This window comes from Acomys minous (genome assembly GCF_964271855.1).
Source record: "Acomys minous genome assembly, chromosome: 13".
Classification (NCBI taxonomy): Eukaryota; Metazoa; Chordata; class Mammalia; order Rodentia; family Muridae; genus Acomys; species Acomys minous.
Window position 1 is genome coordinate 69,550,363 of NC_140495.1, and position 18,815 is coordinate 69,569,177.

Consider the following 18,815-nt stretch of genomic DNA (forward strand, 5'->3'; position numbering starts at 1 on the left):
CAGAGCAGCCAGTGCTCTTACCTGCTGACCCATTTGTCTAGCCCCTAAAGTTAACTTTTTGTGTTGCTTCTATAGTCAGGCTATATCCCAAATCATTAGCAATGAGTTTGAAGGTGTGTGGGTCCTCTAGCCTTGCCTGTTTTGGGAATTCCTCTACAGGTTAAGAGACGTCCTGCCAGTAAGAACCTTTGGCAGTGAGTAGAGGGAGCAGGTGGTGCCTTCTAGTGTTACGACTCTTGTGTAGCTCCGAGAACTCTGGAGTCTTCAGCCTAGAGTACTGGTTCTCAACCTTCTCAAGCCTCCCCTAAGACCGTTGGAAATATCACATATTTACATTATGATTCACAGCAGTACCAAAATTACAGTTATGAAGTAGCAATGAAAATCATTTTATAGTTGGGGGTCACCACAACATGAGGAACAGTATTAACAGGTTGCAGCATTAGGAAGGTTGAGAGCCACTGGCTTAAAGTATTTGAGACCCTTGTGGTGGATAACTTGGCTACTCTTTGGAGCTCTTCTAGTGAGAGAGCTTGCCTTTTTGTTTGTTTGCTTTTGTTTTTGTTTGATAAAGGGTTTCTCTGTGTGGCCTTGGCTGCCCTGGACTCACTTTGTAGACCAGGCTGGACTGGAACTCACAGAGATCCGCCTGCCTCTGCCTCCCGCATGCTGAGATCACAGGCATGCACCACCACACCTGGCTGAGCTTGCGGTTTTTATTCCATAACTCTAGTAGCTTCCTTAATCTTCTATCCTTCAGTTTCTGCATCCTGAATTCCTCCCCCAACCCCCCATCCTGCCCCCGGCTCTGCTCTCTGTTTTGGAGACAGGGTCTCATGTAGCCCATGCTGGCCTTGAACTTGAACTAGCCAAGGGTAGCCTTGAACTTGTGACCCTCCTGATATACTTCTCAAGTGCTGGCATGATTAGTTTTATGTGGTGTTAGACTTGAACATAGAGCCACTTCTGCACAAGATAAACATTCCGTTTACTGAACTACATCCTTAGCCCTTCAGCCTCAACTTTGTGTCCTCCCCACAGCTTTAGGTTTTGCTTTTCCTGTACTTCCATCCCTTTTCTTGTTGCCCTGGCTGTTCCCTTGAACTTGAAGCTGTCCTCTAGTGTCATGACTTCTTTCCCTGGCCACTCATTGGCCCTTCACTGCTCCTGCTGCTCTGGCTAGCAGGATCTGGCTAGCGTTTTCCTCTCAAGGTTACAATTAAAACTTATCAACATTTCTCTTAAATTTTGGTTTGTCTATGTGGTTGGCTTTTTCCCAGAACCTGAATTGTGTAGCTTTCATGAATGTAACACAGATGACAGCAATTGCTAAGCCTTTGTTTTGAGCTCAGCTGGAGGGTAATATTTGTAAAAAGCAACCAGTTGGTGAGCTGGAATACTTTTTTTGCTGCATTATCAACTAAGATGCAGAACTCAAAGTTAAATAAGAACTTCAGACAAACAAATAGTAATTATCAATCCAAGTATGTCTCAAATATTGCACGGACCAAACTTATACCAAAGCGTTGTTTCTCTGAAATATACATAAACACGAGTGTCCAGAATGTTATCTGATCTGTGTAGCAACTATTAGCATACTTTCCCTTTTCTGCCTGACTCACAGGACCTTCCCGGCCTACACATCTTTATAGAAGTTGTTGGTTCTGATTTGTCTGTTTACCTTCAGCTGCTCTTGTATTCTATTTTCTAAATTTAGACTTTCCTTGAATTATTTATGATATTACTTATTTAATACCAGTTTCTACCACAGATTTTGAGCTCTCAGGGGCGGAGCTTTCATCTCTTGTGAGTTAAGTCCCTGTCATTTCCAGAGCTTTGGCACAGTTCCTTTTCCCCAGGCACTGGGCAGATGTTAAGCAAGTTAAAGCACTGCTAAAAACCCAGTAATAAATGTTAACAATAACTCCTTCAGGGTCTTACTGTAAACACACCTTTTATTGTTCTTGTTCCGGGGACTAAGCAAAGACTTTGATGTCTCTTGCTGCCCTGGCTGCCTTACACAACAGAACTGTCAGCCCAGGAGCCAGCCAAAGTACTTATATGCCACTATGTCTCATTCTGAACTCTCTACAAATCCCTTGAAAACACTACCCCAAAATGGCAGCAAGCATTTCCACCTAGGCCAGAGGGGAAACACCTTCCCTTTGTGACCCGTCAAACTTACCAGTTTTAATCACTCATCAAAAGCATGAAAATATTGTTCATAAGAAAGACTTAAGAACTGGGTGTTAATAAATAAATGCAAAACTATCTTGCTGGGCTCAGTCAATATGTATGTTAAGATTTATAATGATAGGGTGAGATGTATATGTGCACACATGCATGTGTCATACCTGTAAGTGAAGCTGAAGTCTCACCAGGTGGTGCCTTTCTGCATCTCCCTATTCCCTGTCCTTTTCTGTTTCCTTGGGGATTGCCACAAGCATTTGGAACACCGCTGTCCGTGAAAGTGATTGGTTTGAGATAGAAGTTACTTTGAAACCTTAGAAGTGCATTTCATTTGAGCAGGTCTCTCTAGAAACCTCGAATATCTTTATCCTAAAATAAAAATATCAAAAAGATGTCCTCTTAGGTGATATTTTTAGAGTGAAAGACGGACCTGTGAATACTCATTGTTTGAAGAACTGCCAGGTCCCCTTTATATACCGTAACAAGAAGTCAGCAACATCCTTTTTTTTTTCTTGCTTAGACAATGAAATTCAAACAATAGAGAAGAGGGACATACTGGAAAGAAGAAGGATGCTAGGAGCTTGCCACCGGCCTTAAATCAGGGGCCACCAATGATAAACAACAACAGCCAGGAAGCAGCGTCGCAGACCTTTCACAGTTAAACTTCATCTGTGGAGTTGAATGGTTCTTGGGCCCTATTTTTTGCTTTTGTCAAGGCTCTGACAAGTTTCTTGTACCTTCACTGTTGTGAGTTCCACATTTGCTTTTAGTTGTCACTGTGAATTTTCATGTTTGTTGTTCAGTTTAGTGTGGTAGCAGGCATTTAACTTCCATAACATTCAGTTTCGTTAACTGCCATGTAGCAATAATAGCTACTTCATAGGTATAGCATGAGTAATAAAGACTTAGTATATCAAGATTGGCTATTGGGGGCATTGGGAGGTTTTCAATGCATTTGTGTTCCCTGCTTTTTGCTTTCCTTACTAACTCCCTCCGGCTTGCAGACAAGGGCCCACAATCTATCATAAAATGCGTTTTCTCATGGTCTCTTCTATTCACTCATGTTTAGAGAAACAGAGACTGCTATCATGGCAAGCAAACCCATCCTTCACTAGTTCAGTTCACGGGGCAGAATGGAGTCTGTCCACTGGCTCCTGGCTGCAGCTGGAGTGGAGGTGGGTTCTAAGATGAGCCATCTTATGTGGGACCTGAGTTGACTGGATGAAACACTTCCCTCTCAGAAGCCACATGATGTTTCCCACTGAATCATTTATTAAGAGTTGTAGTTGGAAAACCCATTTCAATTATTAAGAGATTCACAGGCTCGACCTAAGAAATCATCAAATCTTTATTCTTACCAAGGAGAATAAGTTCAAAAGAAACATCATTTTTATAGAGCTTATTTGTATTTACACAAACTGAATACGAGTCTGTCATTTACAATTAGGGGGGGCTGGAGAGCTAGCTCAGAGGTTAAGAGCACTGACTGCTCTTCTAGAGGTCCTGAGTTCAATTCCCAGAAACCACATGGTGGCTCACAACCATCTATAATGTGATCTGATGCCCTTTTCTGGCCTGCAGGTATACATGAAGACAGACCATGGTATACATAATAATAAATAAACAAATCTTTAAAAAACAATTAGGGATGTTTCATTGCTACTGGAATTGGATAAATGATGAGTGAATCAAATACACTCCAAGTCTCATGAAAATTGTGATTTCTGCAGTGCAAGACAGGACGACTCTAACTCAAGCAGCCATGTCCCAAGTGTCACACCCCTAAGGCTGCTCCAACAATGCAGCACAAACTTTGAACCTTAAGATAATAGAAACATATTCTCTCAGAGTTCTGAAGTATGGGTTTGGAATCAGTCAGTTGTACCTCAGACTTTAACTGAAGACCTTAGGGAAGAATCTTCCATGGACACAAGGCATTTAGTGTATGTGTGTTTCTGTGCACATATTCCCCCCCACCCTCTTATAAGGACAGCAGTAATCACATTTGGGAACACACTTATCAGGTATGACCTCAGTTTGAATACCTCTGCAAAGTCCTTCTTTCCAGGTGATGTCACACTGTCAGGTGTCCTGAGTTAAAAAAATTTTTTTTTTTCTTTAGAAGGCAGAACTTAGCCAACAGCCTTGGCTAAGGGAGAGTCAGTCCTGGGCAAGAGGTCAAAAGAATAGCTATGAGGCTGATACCTACTCATCCATAAGACACTGTGCTAAACTTTAGTGACTTAAAACAACAAACATTTGCTACCTTGCGTGGGTTGTGAAAAGAAATGGCCTCAGAATGACAAGTATCTTCAGGACTTTTATTTTATTTTTGGCTTCTGATTAATTATATTGCAGCAATGCTAAGAAGTGCTTGCAGGAATACCGAACAGGCACTTTGCATAGAAACATCTCAGAGAACCATCCTTAAATAGCACGAGACTTAGCTTAGGAACTTCCCCTGAAGAGATTTGATTGGGCTGAAAGCCCTGTTGCACTCCCCCCATGCCTCTTAAGAAACAAAACAAAACAAAACAAAACAAAACAAAACTAAAGACCTTGATAAGAAACAAAAACGTCAATGAAGTCAGCTAAAGAAACAAAACGAAGATTGACAAGAAAAAGAGGGCTTAGTAACAGAGAGTGGGCTTCACTTGGCCCGCCATCTCTTACGTCTTCAGTCATTTCAGCAAGAGTGAAAACAGCAGATAATTCAGGGTTTTGGTTTTTTTTTTTCTTTTCTTCTTTCAAGAGGATTCCAGTACACAGCCCACAGTGGAGATGAACAGTGTGAAGAAGCTGTGCAGACCAGAGCTATCTCCAGGAAAGACACCCGGAGAAGCTGTGAGAAGACACAGGGGAGAGAGTCCTGCGTGCCTTAGCGCCATTTCTGCATCAGCAGATAACATGGAAAGTTGGTGTAGACGACAGGCCGGTGGTGGGCTGGGCTTTGTACTAAAGTACTAAGCTACTATACATTTGAGTTTCAGTAGAATGAAGAAAGAGGTTTGGGGTCAAACCTCTCAACAGCTGTGGACAAATGGATTGTACTAGTCAGAGTGTTTACAACCGAAGGGTGGGGAAAGAAATGTTCCAGAAAACTTGATTCTTAAGCCGTAAAATGTTAAAAAAAATTCAGCTAAGAAGCTTAAGTTGTCAGTGCCTTATGTGAACTGCGCCACCTAGTGGGTTCTCAGAGACACATCCTCATGGATGGAGGCTGCCTGAAATCCCTAGACAGTAATGATGCACCCATCAACATCATCAATGCTGGGGCTATCCTCTTAGTTCTGGGAAAACTGCATGATGGGAAATAAAATCTCATAGGGAACTAGAAAGTTTCTCAGAAGGTGCAACAGGAGTGTTACCAACAGCTCAGCCTTTCCATTTCCAGCTAGGTGTGTGAGATAGATGGATGAAAATACATCAACAGTAATATTTACATGAAGCATTCACTTAAGGACCATTCATTATGCTCAAAAAGGAGAACAGGCCTGGACTGGACACCCATTGATGGGTGAATGGAAGAGCAAATGGTGGTTGTGGTGGTTTGAGTGAAAATGGGCCCCGTTGGCTCATAGCGAGTGGCAGTATTAGGAAGGGGGGCCTTGTTGGAGTAGGTGTGGCTCTTTTTTGAGGACGTGTGTCACTGGGGGTGGGCCTTGAAGTTTCAAATGCTCAAGTCAGGCCCGGTGTCTCCCTCTCTCTTCCTGCTGCCTTCAGATCCAGATGTAGAAATCTCAGGTACTGCTCCAGCATCATGTCTGCCTGTGTGCCACCATGCTTCCTGCGGTACTGATGATGGACTAAATCTCGACACTGGTAAGCCAGCCCCAGTTAAATTTTTTCTTTTATAAGAGATGCTGTGGCCATGATGTCTCTTCACAGCAATAGAACACTGACTAACGCAGATTCTGTAGCCAAACAGTGGGATATTACTTGGCTCTGAAAATAAGTTCTGATTCATTGTACAGTTTGATGAATCTTTTTTATTATTTTTATTATTTTTTACATATACATTTATATTATTATGCATATGTACAATAAACTGCCTACAGCAAGAAGAACCACAAAACAATCAAGAATTATATAAATGTTACAGTCATAATGTTTTAGCTATTTGTATTTGTTGACCTTGAAGAAAAGATCTTTCCTATTTTGGTGCTTCTAAACTTCTGAATGTAAATCAATGTATCATATCTCATCTTTATCAACTTAAAACATCTATCTAGACCTAAAAACATCTTAAACACTAAACAACTAAGCTTAATTGTAGAACTAAACTATCTGGTCTTCAACTTCATCAAAGACTTGAGAAGGAATAAAATTAATTATCTGAGTAAACAGGGAGTGCAGGTTAGTAGCTTCCAAAATGAGAAAATGACAGAGACAGTTCACCGCCTAAACAGTCACCCCAAATTCTCTATAGTTGGAACATCATTTTCAACCTTCTGGGCCATTATATCTGACAGACATATTTGTAAGGCAGGAACTACTGGGGACTTGCTTACCCTGTCTTGGCAGAGTTTCACCATCGATTCAGTTTGATGGATCTTAAGATATTATCTTCCATGAATGAAACCGGACACAAAATGTCACATATTTTCTGACTCCTTTAATGTGACTTACCACAGAAATTGCCTCCACAGAGACAGGGAGCAGTGTAGTGGTTGTCAGTATTCAGGGACGTGGGGACAAGGAAAAAAGCACACAGCTTTCTTCTCAGGTTGACAGAATATTCTGGAAGTAGAGAATGGTGAAGATTTCAGATTTTTTTTGGTACATTGATGAAACACAACAAATTTGTATTCTTTGAAAGATCGTTTTTATTTAAATAAAAAAAGAAGCAAAAAAGAAAGAAAGAAAGAAAGAAAGAAAGAAAGAAAAAAAGAAAGCAACATTTGAGGCTGGAAAGATGGCTCAGTGGTTAGGAACACTTCTTGCTCTTCCAGAGAATCCAGGTTTGGTTTTTGGGACACACATTTGTCAGCTCACAATCATCTATAGCTCTAGTTCCAAAGGATCTGAAACCCTCTTCTGGCTTCCATGAGCACAGGTATGCATGTGGTACACAATATGTTTATACAGGTACTCACACAAATGCATAAAATAAAAAGAAATACATCTTTAAAAAGAAAGTTTATGGCGAAAGACATGATGAGGTAGAGTCATCAGAAGTGCAAATATGACTAGCGCTGAGCAACATTACATAGACTTGGTGGTGAATTATTGGAAGAACAAGACATGGGTCTGAGGTGAGGGAGGGGGAGACATGCTTGAAGTGAAATTGCCATGCTGGGGACTTTGTTTGGAGTTTACCTGGGAGGCAGGTCTTCACTGTGCACAAACCATATATTTTTAAAGACTATATTTTTATATGTATGGGTGTTTTGTTTACATGCATGTCTGTGCACTATGTGCATGAGGTGTCTGAAAGCCAGAGGAGGGCATCAGATCCCAAGTAGTTGGAATTACAGCTGGTTGTGAGCCACTATGTGGGTGCTAAGAACTGAATCCAGGTCCTCTGGAAGAACACCCAGTGCTCTTAACCACTGAGCCATCTCTCCAGCTCCAGAGTCATAATATTTGTGCACACAACAAACCAGAACAGAGACATCAAAGCCTATGCATCTTGACAACATTTGCTAGTGATGATTCTATAAATTCCCACCTCATCTGTGGCTCTGCAGATCATAATAATCTCCATAATAATGTCCAAAAACTTGAGGGTTTGCTGGAAACATACAATGTGGTTTTCTTTTTTTATATCTATCATCCTATTGGATCGCTAAGGATTAACTGTACAACACATGCACAAATCACACACGTATTAGTATTCAGTAACAATGAACTCTCTTTCAAGGATGCCAGGTTTGTGGGAGACTGGCTGTTCTCATCTCTGGAGATTAGTCTATAAGCAGAGGATATGCTGTATTTGAGAGGCATGATCGTTCTTCTGCCAATTTGAGCATCAAAGATGCCAAGCTTACTTTGATCAAAGAGGGAATGATTTGTTATTTTTATGCCTTTTAGACAGATGCTGTAAGCTGTTTTTAAGAAGTCAGTTCAGAAGACAATAATACAATCCTTGCTTCCCCATTGTGCTTTAGTGAGCCCCAGTGAATACTAGTGTAACACCCTGTTGCCTCGTTGTACAGATGAAGATAGTGAAGAACAAGTGTTTCATTTACAACTAATTTAAAAAGTTTCAACAAAATCTCCAGTCTAGAGTGGTTGCTCATAACTACACTGGGGAGAGTTGGATTGGAAAATTCATGCAGACTCAGAGTCCCAGCCTGACAGTTTATCATTCTGACTCCCAGAATTCTTCAGATATTCAAGAGCCATGGGCAAGAGTACTTGTTGGCAAAAGGCCAAGCAGGGATACAGTAACCTGTTTATTTTAAATTTTATTCCACATGGAAAAGCCAGGCTCCAGCCTTCTGGACACCTCTCCTGTAGCAGGAGATTTGCTTTCAGTCCTGAGTAAATCAGTGCCACTTCTCCCATAATGGAATCTAATGTTTGGACCCATGTTCTGGAAAGGTTGAGGCAGCCAGTCTTTCCTGGATCACTCCCTCCTCTGGTGTAGCTCATGAGCATCCCTCAAAGCACAAGTGTTGCTCTCTAGGCCCTAGCATGTGATGGGACGGTGTAGAGAGCAGAGGTGGGGCCTAGTGAGAGACCTTTGGGTTATTTAGAGCATGGTCTTGAAGGGTATAATGGGACCTTAATTCATTCTGTATCTGTTTTGTTTCTTGCTTTAAGTTATAGCTTTGTTTCATGGTGTGCTTGCAACATGGTGTACTGGCCCATGCCCAAAGCAACACAACAAACCTGGTAGTCTAAAACCTTCACAAGTGTAATTCGGAAGCTGATTAACTGAGGGGTTCAGTTAGAATAGGGTAAATCTTCCGGGCGGTGGTGGCACACTCCTTTAACCCCAGCACTTGGGAGGCAGAGGCAGGTGGATCTCTATGAGTTTGAGGCCAGCTTGGACTACAAAGTGAGTTCCAGGACAACCAGAGCTGTTACACCGAGATTCCCTGTCTCAACACAAACAAACAAACAAATAAAAAGAATAGAGTAAATCTGACCAACACATTCTCCCTTTCCAGGCCTCCAAAGCATCTGTACCCTTATTATTATATTTTATATTTAAGCGTGTTTTGTCTGTATGCATGTTTGTATACATGTGTATATGGTGCCTGCAGAGGCCAGAAAAAGGGAACTGAAACTGTAGTTACAGATGGTTGTAAACCACCATGTAGGTGCTGGGAATTGGACCTTGGTCCTCTAGAAGAACATCCAGCTCTCTTAACCTCTGAGCCATCTCTCCAGCCCATGGACCCTTATTTTGATTTTTTTTTTTTAGATAGGGTCTCTCACTGAATCTGGAGCTCACAGGTTGGCTATACTGGCTAGTCAGGGAGCTCCCAGGGTTCTCCTATCTCTCTCTCCCAATGCTTTGGGTACATTCTGCCATACCTACCTTTTTATAGGGGTGCTGGTTACGCAAACTGAGGCCTCCGTGCTCGTGCAACAAGCATTTTACCCATTGAGCCATCCCCCATCCTCTTATTTTGTCTTTTACTTTGTAAAGACTCAGATGTTAGCTTCATTTTTCATTGTAGCCCCTGTTTCCTGATTCTGGGGTTCTGTTGCTCCATGCCATATTGGGTGCATCCTTAGCTTTCTTCCGTTTGTTTGAACTTCATCCCCCTGATTTCTCATCCTCAGCTTCACCTCGAACTTTTTGGTATTTTGCTCCTCTTTGCTATGCTGCCCGTAGCAGGAAATTTCAAGCCAATGAATTTACAGAGTTGATTTGAGCCCCAGATGATTTCCTGTCTGGTCCTGGAGTACTGCTACAGCGTTTTCTTAGTAATGAAGACCCAGTTTCAACATTAGCACTGGAAGGGGAATAGGTAGGATTTATTAACTGGGCAGCAGTTTGGACCTGAAGGGGCTTAGAGAGTGTTACTCCACAGGGTGAAGAGTGAGCTTTGCAGCCCCACCAGCAAAGGCAAGGAGGACATTTTTCTATTGGTTCTGCCTTTGGGCATGGTATTGACTTTCCTGGGATGATCTATTCACATAGCTGCCTGTCACTGGCTGAGTCTCACCATTTGTGAGACCCAGTTGAGACCCAGTTATTTGTTTTTAAAAGTATCTGAAAACATATAATTTAGGTGTTTGTTTCTTCACACACTGAATTGGGGTGGAGGTTGTTAGCTGTCAACTCTCAAATTCACGACAGGCCTGGTGGCTCATGTTTGTAATCCAGAACTCAAGAGGCTGAAGAATGAAGCCCAGGGAAAGGCCAGCCTGGGCTACACAGGGAGTACCAGGTTAGCCTGGATCCTGAAGCCCTGCCTCAAATACCCTCAGCCCCTCCCCCTCTCCAGAAAAAAAAAAAAAAGAAAAAAGGAAACAAAACAAACAAATGAAACCCCCTCTAAGTTCAAGGATAGTCCCAGGCCTTTCATCAACCCTGCTTCATGGTGAAAAGTTGCTTTTGGTTGCCCTGTGTTTTATAATTTTTCTGGTCTTCAAGTCCAGCTTGATTTTTCCGAATCTTTGTTTTTCCTCTTAGTGCTTGAAGACTTCGACTTGATAGACACATCGTTCTTCCCTGTACTACATCAAAGCAGTGAACACACAGGATTAGGATGTGAGAAATAAGAAGATAGGGAGGACAGGGCATGAGAGGGCGGGACACAGGGAGGATGGGGCACAGGGAGGACTGGGCAGAGGGAGGACAGGGCAGAGGGAGGATGGAGCACTGGGAGCACGGGGCCCAGGGAGGACTGAGCACTGGGAGCACGGGGCACAGTGAGGACGGAGCACAGGGAGGGAATCTCTGAGTTGGTGATTCCACGAAAGAGCTGTGGGGCCATGACTTGTTCTTCTCGCCTTCACTTCCCACTGGGGGTCTCTCTAGCTCCCAAAGTGGAGCAGTGTAGAGGTCTCAGTTAATCTTTGTCCACGAGAAGCTGAGATTTCACTTGTTGGGCTGGTGGTAGGCTGTTTTGTGCTCCACTGTGTGGCTGAAATCTTCTGCATTGCAGATCTCCAAATCCGAATCTGCAGTCCCTTTATGGTGAGCATGGCTCTATAGTTTTAGAAGCCAGCAGAAGCCCCCTTTGGATGAGAGAAGCTTCGAAGGAATCAGAAACTTAAAAAAAAAAAGTTAAACAAAGCAGATATGGATGCTAAGCACATACAAACCTACTCTTAAGTTTGGAAACAGTGAAATACTTACTAGAATATGGATCATGGCAATCATGAAGCTGAGAGCTTTAAAAAAAATACATTCGGAGGTTGGAGAGATGGCTCAGCAATTAATGGGGGACTAGAAAGAATATGATTAAAATACAGTGTATAAGATGTAATTAGAAATAAGGAAGAGAATGGTTGTTCTTGCAGAGGACTTGGGGTCATTTCCCAGCGACCATGTAAGTGGGTCACAATCACCTGCAACTCCAGTTCTGGGGGACCTGACCCCCTCCTCTAGCCTCTGCAGGCACTAAGTACGCATGTGGTATAGACGTGCATGGAGGGAAAACACTCATTTACATAAAATAAAATCACCACCTTGGGCTAGAGAGACGGCTCAGTGGTTAAGAGTACTGGCCGCTCTTACAGAGGACACAGGTTCAATTCTGGGAACATGTATGGCAGCTCACAACTGTCTGTAACTCCAGCTCCAGAGGTTCTGACACTCTCTTCTGGCCTTTACAGGTACCAGACACACATGTTGTATACATGAATATGCTCGGGCAAAATATGCATACACATAAAGTAAAGGTAAGTAAAACTTTAAAAATAAAATCTTTAAAGCTACATATGAAGATCTTATTTTCATATTGACTACAATTTATTAATTTGGATTAGATTAAAAAATGAAATCAGACTTCCATATACTTTCTTAGAATTTAATTAAGTTCAGCACTAAAAGTAGATCGAATGATCTACATGTTTTTTTTCCCCAAGACCTGTTCTACAAGGTCCATGGTACAGGATAGAGTTTATCTCCATCAGACTCAGGTATGCACAGAAGACCCTTTCGTATGGGTTCTCTGGTCCTTCCGAGTGATGGCATGAAGAAATTGTCCTCTTTCCCTGGGGAGTCATCTTTCTTTGCGATAGAAACAGGCTTTTATGGATGAGTTTTAGGAGAGCTATGCTATCTAATACAATGACTCTTCAGTATGCTAGGGGGTGACCTAGGCCAAATGGCTAAGATGAAAAACATCAAGCCGAGGGCATGACAAGGGAGCGGGGTGATGAATCCTCCCCTTAGCCAGCCTTTGTACCTTCGTACCAGAGAGCTGGCTCCTCGGGAGCTGTTGCTCACATTCAGCACAGAGCTTGCCCAGTCTTGCCTCCAGGGAGTATATGGTTTTTTCAGTAACCCCTTTCAGGCAGCTGTCTGCACTTGCTCAGACAGGAGCCTTTCCAACCGTGTCCCTCGGGGCTTTCTAACTTAGCAAATCCCTCCAGTTTCCCCAGTGTTTTTATCAAATACTTTTATTAATGTCACCTAAGCAGGCCTAAGCAGGACTCAGGCTCCCCAAGCCTCATGATCACACATGATGTCCAAATGCTTTGTGTGGGCCTTGTTTCAATCCTGATACAAGTGACTTGACTTTGAGAAATTTTCTTAGAGACATGGAAGGAATTGGAGTCCTGAGTAGTGTTAAAATTAAAGGAGACTACATTTTTGGTGTGGTAGAGCGGTGTGCCTCTCTGTAGGAGTTATTGACGTTTTAGGCTCAGGTGGTGTATAGATACTTTTCTTGTCTCTCTAAGCACCCAACTGGAGGAAACAAATCAAGAGGTGGAGAGAAGTTTGTCTTGAGTCATTGTTCAGTGGCTTCAGTCAGTTGTGGTACAGAAGGCATGATGGCCAGAGTGACATCGTTTGTGGCAGTGGGATGTGGCTGTAGGACTTGTTGACAGCTGGATGATCAGGAATAGGAGAGCTGGAAGCAGGGCCAGGCTGTGACATTCAAAAGTCTGCACCACAGCCAGGGTGCCCACCACCTCCCTGGGCTGCACCGCGAGCTGGGGGAACGAAGGTTCAAATACGTTGGGTCCAAACCCAACAAAAGAAACTGGAATTTAGAATAAAATAAGATAACTGAGTTGACCGATGCTTCCCCAGTGGTAATTCTCAGATTGCGTAGTAGGCTCTCAGAAAGAAGATTGACTGCCACAAGCTCTCTCAGAGGAACCCTTCTGCTGGGTCTCAAGCCTGGGACACGCGGCTAACTGAGGTGCCTATTAAACATCTCAAAGCAGACCTGGTCACCAGGTTCTCCCAGCATCTCTCAGTCCCTCCCTGTTACAGTATGGCTGGCATCCCCTGCCCCTACCCTGAACTTCTCTAGCCCTGGGGCTGGGCTACCCTTCCCCTAGCTGCCCTTCCATATTTAATCCATCCATTTGGGTTACCCAGCCCTTCTGGACTTTTCTCAGATGTTCTTGCCTCTGGCTATGCTCTCCCTTTTTATCTACCAATAACAATAAGCCCCCTCCCCCACCATACCTAGGGCAGTCACGTGCCCCTTTTAGATCTTTTCACCCACTCTCCACCCACGCTCTGCTCTTCTGGCTCTCGGTGGCTGTTCATGGCCTTGGATACAAGAACCCAGAGCTAGGGATGGAGCCGAGCGCCACAGTGATTGCGTAGCATGTGCAAAGGCCTGCGCTCCAACCCCGTCCCTAGCAAGCACGTGACAATCCACACAGTTCCTAAATTCCTATTCTTAGAAGACTGCTTTGGCTCCAGAAAGGTCGGCGATTATACTTGTTTCTTTCTGTTTGTATATTACCTGCTTAACGGACAGAGCCAAAATGAACCAAATGGTCAATTAAAGCGCAAAGCCAGTCTAAAATTAAAAAATCCCCTTGTTGTACTCACTGACTTTGAAACTTGACCAAATAACATTTCAAGGTACCTTTGTTAGCATACTTCGTCTCATTTACCATACTCAAGTAATAGGTTTTAAATTATGGGACCTGAGACATGATTGTTATTGACAAAACTTCCAGTCCATGAGTTTGTGTCTATGTCCATGCTGTGTTTTATAATAGATTTAGACCTATTTTAATTTACTCAGATGAATTAGGCTCTAAGAAAATAAAATTTGTCTGGGTGTGGTGGCACACACCTTTAGTTCTCGTACTCAGAGAATGTGACAGAGGCAAGTGGTTGTCTATGAGTCTGAAACCAGAGTGGCCTACATACCAAATGACAGGCAAGCCAGGCCTCCATAGCACAGTGAGAGCTTGTCTCATTGAATTACAATAAAGTAAAACAACCCTTTAGAAAGTATATGTAGTAATTAATCAAAATGACTTTGTGAGACTTAACAAACCCTTGGTAAATAGAGTCAGTTTAAAAGGAACTGGTAAGACTTGTTTACAATTGTCAACATTTTGCTTGTGTTTGTTCATGAGCTTGTGTGGGCCCTGACAGACACGGTACTGTAAACCCCTCTTGTTTCTATGATGCTTTTGATGGTTACTTGATTTGCCTATGAGCTAAATCTGCGAGGGCATCATCCTACCCCGCCCCAAAGCTTTTTGCCCTTACCAGGAGTTTATGTCTTTTCTGCTTTAGGCCTCTGGATTCTAAGATCTGGAAAGGTGCTTGTGGCAAAACCTGGGAACCTCTGTGCACATGCCCACAGCACCTGGAACAGAGGCTGCAAGCCCACTATGACTCATTCTCCCTGGGCCAGGCCTATAGCGGCCCATAAAGGAAGAATTGCAACATAGGAGCCTTATCTTCATGGCTGTCTGTGTTCTACTTACATATCTGGTGTGTAAGTCACAGGCTCAGACAGGCCCTGTTACTCATAGCTACTCACAGTCCATGTAGAAATGTTAAACTACTCCACAGAGCATGCTACGAAACAAACAAAAACCCAAAACCCAAACAAACCAAGGTTCCACTCCCATCCAAAATGAAGAAACCAAGGTTGAGCTTTATCTGCATGACAGAGCTTAGACAAGACAGAACCACAATTAGAAGAAAATCTATGAACCCAGAATCCACCAAATCTTCATGACTACCTCCTCTGATGCCACAGTCAATAGTCCTTAAACTCACAGATACTCTTTTGAATCAAGTAAAACCTGACTTTAATTTGTGTTAACTGTCATAGTGCATCCCTGCAATCTCAGCGCCAGAGAGACAGAGGCAGGAGGATACAGGTCAGCATTGGCTATTATTATATATTGAGTGTGTGGCCAGCCTGGGTTATATGAGATCTTTCTCAAACAAATAAACTAAGTCACATAACAAAGAGATGAACTAAATTCACAAAGAAGTCAGGAACTGGATTCTGGTACCAAGATGAAGTATTAAGCATTAATAAACTAACAGGATGGGCTGAAGAGATGGCTCAGTAGTTAAGAGCGCTGCCTGCTCTTCCAAAGGTCCTGAGTTCAATTACCAGCAACCACATGGTGGTTCACAAATATCTGTAATGTTATCTGATGCCCTCCTCTGGCCTACAGGTGTCTATGCAGTCAGAGCACTGTATACATAATAAATAAATAAGTAAATATTTAAAAAGTAAACAAACTAACAGGCTAAAATAAAAGAATATTGACAAGCAAAGGATAAAATGAGGAAGACAAAATGTTCTGACCCTGTTTATATTTTTGTAAACTGGTGAGATTACCAGGTAACTGTCCTTTTCATTCCCTGGTCTGTCATTTCAGCAAACATTTTTCCCATCTTGAAAGAGTGAGAACTACAGACATCTTACTCTTTGCCCTTTCCTTCTTTCAAAAAATAGTTTGATGTTCCAGCGAACAGCCGCAGTAGACTCTGAAGGGATGAAGCTAGTTCAGATCGGAGCCACTCTCAATTCATTGCTACCAAACAGAACTTCTGTGGGAAAACATGGAAAGAGCCTTGGGTGGTACATTTTCTGCTCTTACCTCAATAGGTATCCCAGGAAGGATTTGGGTCCCACAGGGAGTGAGTTGAATAATCACAAGGGGACCATGAATGATATCAAGTTGGGCATTGGGCATATGCTTGGGCATCATCAATGTGAGATGAGAGAAGAGTACAGTTGAGGTGGATCCAGATGAGTGGCCCTACTGAACTGGATGCAGTTCATGCATATAGCACAGTGACAGAGACTCCCCCAAACTTGTAATAGGAATATCAGGGACGCTGAAATCCTAAGTGCAGGGGCTCAGCCTTCAGAGGCTAGGGCCCAGACAAAAGTTTTGTTCAAGAAATGAAGTGATTGTCTCCACATCAAGACAGGGGAAGAGAAAGATTAAAATAGTTGAGTTTTCATTTCCAGACATCTCAAGAATGAAGACACAAAATATGGATGGGTGGACAGTGTTTCCTACAGGCTGATGCAAAAGTCAGGGTTTAGCTGGAGGACTTCTTATTAGACTAAGACCTTCAGAGAGGGTCTATACTGTCAAAGCATGTGGTCCTCTTCCTTGATTGATAATAAAATGTATAAAATTGTGAGAAGTTCCTCAGTAAATTGAAATGAACTACCAACAACCCAGAAAAACTCGATACTTACAATATAATCAAGATAAAGGAAAACACACCCCTCTAATCCTTGTTTAAAATTGCTTAGAGCAGCATCATTCAAAACCTGGACATAAACCAAATATCTATCAACAAATGAACAAGCGAGGAGCATGTTCTATTAGCAATACAAGGGAGTTTGCTACATGGATTAACATGGAAAACCCATGTTTCACAAGAAGTGACTGAACTGTATGGTTCCCCTGTGTGGGAAGTCAACATCCTTTAAGCTCCTACAGACAGTAAGTAGATTAGTGGTTGACTACAGCTGGAGGCAGTGAGAGGCAAGTCGCTGACGAAGCATGTAGGTGGGTTTTGTTGTAGAGTTGTTGTCATCACGCTCAAGGTGAAAAGGGTGTCCTAAAACCAGAAGGTCAGTAATCGCAGAATTTTATGAATGGGTCAAACGACTGAACGGGAGCCATTTGTGGGGTGACAATTATAGTACGTGATGAGAGTCGGTAAGTGTGGTCCTTTAAAAGTGCTTTGAGAGACAAATTGAGCAAAAACGAGGTGGAAGTTAGTAACATGCACAGCTGTAACTGTAGAGAGAATTGTACTAATCAGGGAGATATTTTTGGTCAGGGTCTCAAGGACTGTAAACAGGTGGAAGAGGGAGTGGAAATAGAGCATAGTGCTAGAAAGACATAAAGCAGAAACTAGAGCAGGGAGGCTAAATGGGAAGGCAGATCGGAGGGCAGGGTAAAGGAGGGGCTATGGAGAGAAGCAACTAACACTAAAGGTACTTTGAAAAGCCATGTGCAAACCTACTACTCACTGTAGAAGTTCCCTAAAACATAAGCGTATATGAAAGCAATTTAAGTGGAGTCACCACATAATGGGGGAGACAATGCCTCACGTAGACAGCTTATACCACCGTGTCAAAACTCCAGGTCTAGGAATGAGTTATATCTTGTTGACTCACTGGCCACAGGGGTCCCACAGGCTCTCCCCAGCAAACATTACCAGATGATGCCAAAACTCTTGGTTATTCTACATAACCTGATAGTAAGGCTCTGCTTATTGTTGAAGACACAGCTTACTTGTGTCATAGAACATGGAGGAACCAAGCTGGTTCTCAGCTAAGAAGCCTCACGTCTACTGACTAGCATTCATAGTGCTGAAAGGTACTTTTCACATCACTGAAGGAGAAAAATCATCACCAACATCACACAGGTATTAACACTGCAACCTTTAACACTGACCTGCCTGCAATATATAGTGGTACAAGAGTGACACAAATGTTATGGGAGCAACTCACTATTTGATAAGATTTAAGGCCCATTGCATGAGATGGATCCCATACCTCCTGGCAATGTTAAAGTGTCCAAGAACCTGAGAAAATATGTCTTTTGTCTAGAGGAAAAACTACTATTATTATTATGTGAAAGGAGCATAGAAATAAAATGACTTCTAATGACATAATTATACTATACCCATAGGTAAGAGCATGGCTTAACTGTTATCAGAGAAGCTTCTTCTTATAGTTGATGTTAGTTAACAAAGATTCACAACTGGGCAGTGTGCAGAGAAAAAAAAAACTTTGGAGCACCCAGCCTTACGTGGGAGCTCTTCATCAAAACCTCCTCTTAAAGCTCAGAGATCTATCTGAAAGAGAAGGCAACAAGAACGTAAGAGTCCGAGGTGGCCAGTGGCTCCAAAGAAGGAGCATCATCCAAACCAAAAGGACCAATACATATATGAACTCACAGAGAGGGTGACAGCATGCACAAGACCCTCACAGAGTCAAACCAAACAAAATCTCAGCACCAAGAAGTAGATCTAAAGTGCCATCCCCAACCAAGTACCTATTTGTAATTGATGCCTGCTGGAAAAGGGAAAGCCAGTTTTCTTTAATGGAGTATCACTGGGTGTATCACCCACTCTCCAGGGAGGAATCCATGCTCTGGAGCAGTTAGCTAACACAGAATGGACACTATGGGTTTGTTTGTTTGTTTGTTTTGTTTTGTTTATTTGTTTGTTTGATTGATTTTTTTTTGTCTTACTGATTTTTATTTTTTAGCTTGTTTGTCTGTTTTGA

The 18,815-nt window shown here is 42.6% G+C and overlaps 2 protein-coding genes across 2 annotated transcripts in view; both read left to right on the top strand.

Annotated features, from left to right (window-relative positions):
* LOC311580726 (glutathione S-transferase-like) overlaps window positions 1-18,815 on the top strand; it is a 38,266-nt gene that overhangs the window by 1,686 nt on the left and 17,765 nt on the right. Inside the window, exons 2-4 of the mRNA XM_084752404.1 lie at window positions 4,943-6,012; window positions 10,787-10,864; window positions 11,935-12,000. Of these exons, the coding sequence (XP_084608530.1) occupies window positions 11,959-12,000 (42 nt within the window). The 5' untranslated portion in view covers window positions 4,943-6,012; window positions 10,787-10,864; window positions 11,935-11,958. The remainder of the gene's footprint in view (window positions 1-4,942; window positions 6,013-10,786; window positions 10,865-11,934; window positions 12,001-18,815) is intronic.
* Window positions 3,317-18,815, top strand: part of LOC311580615 (glutathione S-transferase alpha-5) — an 83,113-nt gene continuing 67,614 nt past the window's right edge. The window contains exon 1 of the mRNA XM_084752283.1: window positions 3,317-3,365. Coding sequence (XP_084608409.1) covers window positions 3,324-3,365 — 42 coding nt within the window. The 5' untranslated portion in view covers window positions 3,317-3,323. The remainder of the gene's footprint in view (window positions 3,366-18,815) is intronic.